The sequence below is a fragment of the Sinocyclocheilus rhinocerous genome, unplaced genomic scaffold (assembly GCF_001515625.1).
Source record: "Sinocyclocheilus rhinocerous isolate Xijiao unplaced genomic scaffold, SAMN03320098_v1.1 scaffold552, whole genome shotgun sequence".
NCBI lineage: Eukaryota > Metazoa > Chordata > Actinopteri > Cypriniformes > Cyprinidae > Sinocyclocheilus > Sinocyclocheilus rhinocerous.
The window spans coordinates 1,019,874-1,028,388 of NW_015625574.1; the positions used below are offsets into that span (position 1 = coordinate 1,019,874).

Below are 8,515 nucleotides of genomic sequence, written 5' to 3' on the forward strand. Positions count from 1 at the left end.
TATATATATATATATATATATATATATATATATAAAACCATAAATGTTATACAAAGTCGCATACAAAGGGTCTATACAAAAATAATATCTAACAGAATATTGAATAAGTTATAAAAATATTAACATTATTACATATTTGCATGTTCTATTATTCCATTAAACTTCTATTGTTATTATTTTATAATGTTTATGAATTTTACAAGGCTAGTGAACATAATTTACAAATGTCCTAATATACATCCAAGCTTTCCATGACCCAAGCACTTACTAGCTGCCACCGCGGTCCGGATCAGGAGATCTGCTGTAGTTGATCTTAAACTCAATGTCCGGTACCAGCTGCATTGCACTCTTATAGTACTTGATGGCTGCAAAATCAAAACGGGGAAATTTATATCTGCAGCCTTCATGCAATCCATTGTATAAGTCTGATTGTCGAATCAAAACGAATAAATAAAAACCTTCATAAACTGCTCCGTTCTGTTCTTCCTCGACAGCCTTCAGGAACAGCTCTCGAGCCTATGAGCACACATTCACAATCAGTGATGAGACAGGGTCAAGTGAAGGATATAGCATTACACATCAGCAGTTATTTTGGTCATGAAACGATCTCTTCTCAGAGAGCATCTAATGTGTGCAACGGCACCCGCTATGAATATTCACGAGCTCACACCTTTTCCTCTTTAGCGATCTCCTGTCTCCTCTTCAGGTCAGCAGTTTTAGGGACGCTTTTCTTTCCACCTGAGCTGGGCTGAAGCTCAGACATCCACTTTGCCCGAAAAGCACTGAGCTCCAACTGAAACATCAAAAATCAACTACAGAACTCTATTGATAGATTCTGTTCATACGAAATGCAGTATTCCCACACCTTCGGACCAATGAGCTTTCACGGATTTTCCAGTCCTTCTTGATTACTGGAATGTTTTAACTCAACAATAAAATGCCTTTCAAGCATTCTTGTACCATCCACCAGATGTTCAGAGAGGAAAATAAAGGTAAAGACTTGATTTGATCCATAATCAATTGATTAAAGAGTAACTTCTTTACATAACAGAATTGAGCCTCTCAGAGAGAGAGGGGTTCAATAGTAAGAGGATATGGTGACATTATTTTCCTGTTTAACACTGTATTGTCACAATCTGTATTGTATAAAGCGCTATATAAATAAAGGTGACTTGACTTGGTGACATTGGCCATTAAAGCAGCACTATGTAACTTTTGGCGCTCTAGCGGTTAATAAACAGAACTGCACACATCCCGCGGAAGAACATTCCAACCGGAGCTACTTCTCTAAGTTTATGTCTATGGCGATTCACGCAGGTATGTGTTCCTCCGCAGCGGTGACGACCCGACCAGGCTACAATAGTCCAAATATAAGTACTTATTATAAGCAGTGTTGGGGAAAGTTACTTTTAAAAGTAATACATTACAATATTGCGTTACTCCATAAAAAAGTAACTAACTACGTTACTTAGTTACTTTTTATGGAAAGTAATGCATTACGTTACTTTTGCGCTACTTTTTAAATCTGGACAGGGCTTGCTTGTTTGTTTTTAAAATAAAAAAGTTATATTTTTGGCAAATATAAAAGCCTCTTCACACCAAAAGTGAAATGAATAAGCCGCAGGGACAGCAGAGCTGTCAATCAATAAATTGGAAAAAAAAAGTAACTTGCGTTACTTATTTGAAAAAGTAACTCCGATATTCTCTTGTAAATTAAAAAGTAATGCGTTACTTTACTAGTTACTTGAAAAAAGTAATCTGATTACGTAACTTGCGTTACTTGTAATATATTACCCCCAACAAGTGTACCGTAGTGATTCGGAATAAGACAAAAACGCGGTTTGGAAGATGAATTCATGATGTACTCGCTCATTATATACATTTTGCAAATTTTGAACACAGAAAAAGTTACATAGTGCTGCTTTAAGGAAAGATTATAAAAAGTTTTTCTTAGAAATAGCGTGCAACAATGAATTATGCACAACAACACCAGAAAGGTACTATAAGGAAATAGTCAGGAAAATAGTTTTGTAGAGACAGTGGAGCAGATGTTCATTGTCGTATCAGTTATCAATGCTCGGAATTCATAGCTTTAAATGATTATAGTAAGAAAATGTCTTTGAGATTTGCAACAAGAACAAGAAATGTAGGGCGAGACTTGATTTTAGCCAACGAGAGTCCACTGGATTCGTTCCATAGCAGAACAGAGCGAGACAGTAAGAGATTTGTGGTGTCTTCTGAAAAGGGAAGTCATTTCAGAAATGTAAATTATCGTAATTCATTAAAAATGACAAAACATGCTATCCCAAAATGAATTGTGCACAGTAAAATTGATTACATAAAGAGGGTTACAACTCCCTTTCACGTCTTAATAAAAATAAATAAGGAGACCAGGTTCACTAACTTGCAGATTAGAATCCTCTGTATTTTCATCTTGCCCTTCTTCAACAGTGTTTTGGTTGCTTTCAGCCTAGAAACAACACATATTCAGTCATGTGTATATTAAGTAGGTGAAAATACATACAGACAGTTAAAATAAAAAAAGTGACGCAGATCTCACAAAGCCCTGATTAAAAAACTATAACCACGTCCATGTTTGGTGTGGAAAATAAGAGCGACCAATCAGAGAGCTTGACATGCACTCATGACTATCAAGTTAAACTCTTATCCAGTGCATGTGAACACAGGTCCAGCTGTTGCGTGATTTGCAGAACGCCAAAGTTTGTAAACAACATGCATGCACAACTGTTTACCAACTTACATATACACGAGGAAATTATGCATATGTGTTATTATTACACGATAAGAAATCATTTAAGACTGTTATTCAGGCAAAAAACACTCGGGTGTGTGTGACAGGACTAATACACGTCATGACTGCTAACATGCTAATGTTAGCACCTGATTAGCAGCTTCGCTAATCTTAGAAACACAGCTTTTACTGACCATAACAGCTTATTTTGCGAGCTCGTTTAAAGTCGTGCTTTCAGCGAGTATTTTACAGATCACGATCAGAGAAGCGGACGACACAGCGGGCAAATTTGCGAGCTCGCCACACGGCAGCCATCACGATGACTGTGTGACAGCAGCAGCGCTGGCGAGACACTTGAGCTGCTGCTGCGACAAAACAACATCCGGCCTGGGGTTTACAAAATAAAAGTCTGCCCGTCCGTCTAACCATTAGTTAACAACATTATTTATCAAAATCTATCTCAAAATGAATTATCATGAGTTATCACTTTGGATTTTCTTTATTTTTGTCAAGGTGAAATCAAATGTTCCTTATTTTACCAGTATCAAATTATTTTAAAGGGGTCATATGATGCTGCTAAAAAGAACATTATTTTAATGAGCTAACCTATAAAGGAACATTTTATATGAGTGTTTGAATAAGCGGAAATATTCAAAGTGCAACAATGGATTTTGATGTTTTGGGTGATTTTGCTTTTAGTTTTCTCCAAAACTATACAGTAAAATGCCTTGAAAATTAAGACAGTGATAGTCAGGCTCACTCTGAACACATATCAATTGAAAGAATGAGCTAACCTATAAAGGAACATTTTATATGAGTCACTCCAAAGAGAAAGGAAAAATTGAAATCGCATCATATGACCCCTTTAATGTGAGTAGAAAAAGACAGAAGCTATTAAAACTACTTTTTGTTTTACTGTCAAATTTACACGAGTTTTCTAATTCTCAACAGTCATCTGAACGGGAATAACGGCATGGTTCATACCACAGTCTGTTGGCGTGTTTCTTTTATTCTATAAATACATTTTTAAATGCTTTTATTCATTAATTCATTATATATATATATATATATATATAATTCATTTATTTAACGATTTATTTATATATTTCAACATTTATTTAATTATTTAAGTTTGAGTAATTTTAATTCAAGTAATCTGGCCCTCCATATGAACGTGGCAACAATGTAAAAATAACTGAATCGAACCTCAGACCCATTTACTAAATCCAGCGGAGAAATCAAAAATATTATTACACTTGTACTATGGCGAAAGATTACATCATAAATATGTATCAGATTTTGCAAATTTGCTTGGCAAAGATGAAACTCATTGCATATTAATTAGATAATGGTGACGCTACGTTATTTCCCTCCAACAACGAAGGCGTGGCTTATGAATATTAAGTAGTAATCCTTCGTCATAGTAGTTCTCGTAATTTAATTCGCGGACGGGAAGTCGCTGGACTCAAGGGTTGCGCACCCACCTTTCAAATCAGACGCTTGCACTAGAAATCAGTTAAAAGCCTAAGGTCCACTTTAATTTTGTCGAAACCTTTGTATTATCTACAGTGTTACTAGATACCAGCGGCTTCCGCGCTTATAATAATAATTGACGTACAGTGTGACGCATCAGTGTTGTTAAAGTGAATCATCTTTACTGAAGGGATGCTGAGCCTGAGGCAGGAGACCTGAAACCATCAGTTCTACCCCACGTACTAGCATAATATTTCTCAGTCATCTTCAGCGCAATGGAGGAGATTCTCCGAAAGCTTCAGAAGGAGGCATCGGGCAGTAAACACAAAGCCATCCGGGACTCCTGCGCTGTCGCGCGCGGTAAGATGCACCTGTCTGTGTACAGTCTGCTGGGAATAAAGCAAATGCGGATAAAAAACCGAGGGACGCGAGTTCAACATATTTAAACGATGTTTTAATGTTTGACAACAACAACATTAGTGTACTGTCAGAGCACATGCGTGCCCGCCTTTCACGGATGTTTATTTAGACCATAATCCTAATATAACAGCTGTTACAGTAGATATGTGTTTTCCATAAACTGTCGAACTGCAGATTCGTTTCTAGAACAGCGCGAAGAGTGAAATGAAAACACGAAAATAAAATGAAATTGTTTTATTTCCAGTGGGCATTCATGCAATATGAGAACTTGGGTTTATTGCATGTGTGCATTTGAAGCGTGTGTTTGTTTGAATATTATAGTGTTGAAATGTTTGGCTTTAAACCTCCTTATTTTCAAAATGCATACTGAAAAAAAAGCCCTATGACCATGTTAATAGCATGTTTTGGACATGGTAACACCTTGGAATATTATCAAGTATAGCTGTTCATGAATAGGGCTATTATTCAGTATGAAATTAGCATGACTTTTCCATTATTAAGGCATGGTAACGCCACAGTACTTTTAAATGACTTTCCATCAGGAAGCTTCTGTTTTAATGGTTAATTTCATCTTTTTAATAGTTGCTTGATGTTTATTTTCTTGGTAATTAAGTGATTAAGAGTTTTTTTTTCACCTAAGTTGTTAACTTTCAAGATGATACAGTAAGGTATAAAATAAAAGCAACAGCAGCTATATTGTTAGTACTAGTAGAAGTAGTAAAATATTTGAAAATAAATGAAAATGGACTATTTTTTAGTGTGTTCATTATAATCATTAATACAGTACAACTATAATTAATATAAGTATTGAAAGTGTTGTAGATGTTCGAAGCTTGTCCTTATTCTGTCTTGTATTGTGTTAAAACTAATAGGCTTTTAGTGGATGGGCAAAAGCAGCTCTAATTCCGCACCACACTATAGTTTAAGATGATGTAGAGCTTCGAGACCTCAGTTGACCTTTTTCTGCATTGCACATCTGTCAAAACTGATGCTGTGCTGGGTAACTCTGGCTCATGTAGCAGGATCAATGAATAGCTCAGATGACGGTATAGCGAGGCCTGATCTGGAATAGTTTTCTAATGTGAGGTTGTTGGGATTTCTGCTTCATTTTGTTTCAATTTGAATAGTTATTAATGATGGGGATTCATATTTAAAGGATGTTCCTTTGTTCACATTTGTGTTCTTACCATTTAGGCGTTTTTTGATATCTGTTTTCTAATTTTGAAATATACAACTTTTTTTATTTCTCATTTTTCCTGCTTTTGTACAGAGACCCTTCAGGCTCAGAATGGTTCAGTTAAAATACCACGATCTAAACTCAGGCAAGTGTTTTGATTCTGAATATAATGTTTGTATTGTCAATCTTTGTATTTCTTGAACATACATTCTCACATCTTCATGATCCACACAGACATAGCCTAATCCATGAAAATCAATAGACAGGCACATTTATTAAGTTTTGCATAGCATTCGTTATTTTTAAACCTTTCGTTTACACAGTGAAAATGCATTAAAGTAGTAAAAAGACTAAATATTCTTCTTCCATAGTATTGTCATGACTATAACTTTGAAATGGGTTACTATCTTAGGTTCATTTATATGTTTTCATATAGCAGATGCTTTTATCCAGATGATCTCTGAATCATCAGAGGCAGTAAGAGTGACATAAGAAAGTGCTTCAATGCAAAGTCTTCTTGAGTCGGATCTTTCATGTTCTGGTGTGTTAAGTGTGAACTATTTTTGTGCAGAGAGAAGTGTTTATTCCCTCTTCAGTTGGCACTGGAGTCTAAAAACACTAAACTGGCTCAGACTGCCCTCACCGGAATGCAGGTGTGCTTATTACTAATCATTATACATTTTTTAAAAGACATACATTTCACAGACAGAAAAATGATTAGGTACACTCAAGATAAAGCAGCACCCCATATATTTTTTGCTCTGCTTTATTCGATAGTGTTTGCTCAACCAGGCAAAGCGTGTTAGACTTGTAACTCATTTTGCAGTGTTTCAGCTATGGACATAAATGGACCATATCTTAGCACCAGAATATTTTACAGACTCTTTTGTATTTGGCCAGAAAGCATTTGCCCACCCTACCAACTGCACAGCAATGCTCTAGCAACCACACAGATCACCCCAGCAACTGCACAGCAACATAATAACAACTACTCAGAAACTACAGAGCAACACTAAAAAAAAAAAATCAGTGAACTTTAAGGTAGAAATTTGGCAGCTGTGTCTATCTGAGCTTTACCGTAAAACATATTATAGCAATAGGCTATTTAAAGTTTTATAGATTGAACTTAAATTCAGTAAAAAACATTTCATTAACTGAAATGATGGTAATATACTAAATTATGAAAAATTACCTTTATAAAACACCATCATGGTAACACACACAGAAACACATGAAATGAAATAAATAATTTAAGAACATAGAATGTAAAAAAAAAAAAAAAACTCCAATATACATAACTTATAGGAAAAAAGTAAGGAGAACGCTCCGGTTACTGGCGTAACCTCGGTTCCCTGAGATAAGGGAACGAGCGTTGTGTATGGGGTAAACTCCTGTTTACTCTGTTACTGAAGCCTGATTTGTTCATGTTTGTGTAGCTGCACAAACCAATGGTGCGTTAAAGGGCGGAGCCAATGTGTATATAAGTCAGCTCGCAGCGACATTTCATCAGAATCATTCGACTGAAGCGACCGTCATCGATTCGTGTGCAGCTTATAGCACGGCAAGTGACACAAAGCTCGTTCCCTTATCTCAGGGAACCGAGGTTACTCCAGTAACCAGAGTGTTCCCTTTCGAACGTTCACTTCACGTTGTGTATGGGGAACGAATCCAATCACGCCGTGCTATGAGCAGAAGCAGACTAAGGCTGCTCTGCAAGCCCAGTTCTGGAGCACTTGCGTTAAGGGCCTCTAGAGAACATGAGCCAACTGAGTCCCGAGCGTAGCTGAGGACTTTGGACATAGCTAAGCAGTTTAAGCCGATAAAATCCATGCCTGGAGAGCAGGGACATCTAGGCTGCAAAATCTGGCAAACATGGATGGCGACGACCAGCCGGCGGCCGCACATATCTCACCAATAGAGATTCTGCTGGACCAAGCCCATGAGGAGGCCATTCCTCTAGTGGAGTGGGCCCTCACGCCTGTGGGGCATTGCAAACCTTCTGAGGCATAAGCCAAGGCTATAGCATCAATTATCCAGCGGGATAGTCTATGCTTTGTAACCGGCAGCCCCTTAGAGCGGCCTCCAAAGCAAACGAAAAGCTGCTTTGACTGTCTAAACAGGCTGGAGCGTTCAATATATATTCTCAGGGCCCTGACGGGGCAGAGAACATTGGGACCCTGCTCACCATCTGCAGCGGGGAGCGCCAAAAGGGTAATTACCTGGGCTCTGAACGGAGTTGAGAGCACCTTCGGAACATATCCATGTCTAGGCTTGAGGAAGACTTTACAGTCGCTAGGCCCAAACTCCAGACAGGAAGCACTAATTGACAGTGCTTTTAAGTCACCCACTCGCCGATGCTAGTGCCAGTAGCAGAGCGGTTTTCAGCGACAAAGGGCGTAGTTCGGCTGAATGTAGTGGCTCCCAGGGAGGACCCCGTAGGGCCCTAAGGACTATTGACAAGTCCCAGATCGGTACAGTCTGAGGACGAGGAGGATTTAATCTCCAAGCGCCCTTCAAGAACTTAACGATCAGACAACAAACTTTGCCGATCGAATGGCCAGCTTCGAGGGAATGATTCGCTGCAATAGCTGCCACGTAAACTTTGAGTGTGGACGCCTGTTGTCTTGTAGGAAGGATAGCACGTGGGACACATCACAAGATACCGGGTCCAGGCTTTGTGCACTTTGTGCAGT

The 8,515-nt window shown here is 38.0% G+C and overlaps 2 protein-coding genes across 5 annotated transcripts in view; one reads left to right on the forward strand and one right to left on the reverse strand.

Annotated features, from left to right (window-relative positions):
* LOC107751337 (F-box only protein 9-like) overlaps positions 1-3,115 on the reverse strand; it is a 7,005-nt gene extending 3,890 nt beyond the window's left edge. For both annotated transcript variants that reach the window (XM_016567041.1, XM_016567035.1), the window contains exons 1-5: positions 2,947-3,115; positions 2,405-2,470; positions 671-793; positions 459-516; positions 269-365 (exon numbers count right to left, since the gene is read on the reverse strand). In XM_016567041.1, coding sequence (XP_016422527.1) covers positions 269-365; positions 459-516; positions 671-793; positions 2,405-2,470; positions 2,947-2,949 — 347 coding nt within the window. In that variant the 5' untranslated portion in view covers positions 2,950-3,115. The remainder of the gene's footprint in view (positions 1-268; positions 366-458; positions 517-670; positions 794-2,404; positions 2,471-2,946) is intronic.
* A 1,086-nt stretch (positions 3,116-4,201) lies between these two features.
* Positions 4,202-8,515, forward strand: part of arfgef3 (ARFGEF family member 3) — a 74,352-nt gene continuing 70,038 nt past the window's right edge. For 2 of the 3 annotated variants that reach the window (XM_016567004.1, XM_016567021.1), the window contains exons 1-3: positions 4,202-4,585; positions 5,916-5,967; positions 6,394-6,475. In XM_016567004.1, the coding sequence (XP_016422490.1) occupies positions 4,501-4,585; positions 5,916-5,967; positions 6,394-6,475 (219 nt within the window). In that variant the 5' untranslated portion in view covers positions 4,202-4,500. The remainder of the gene's footprint in view (positions 4,586-5,915; positions 5,968-6,393; positions 6,476-8,515) is intronic. The other variant, XM_016567012.1, reaches the window with a different exon arrangement.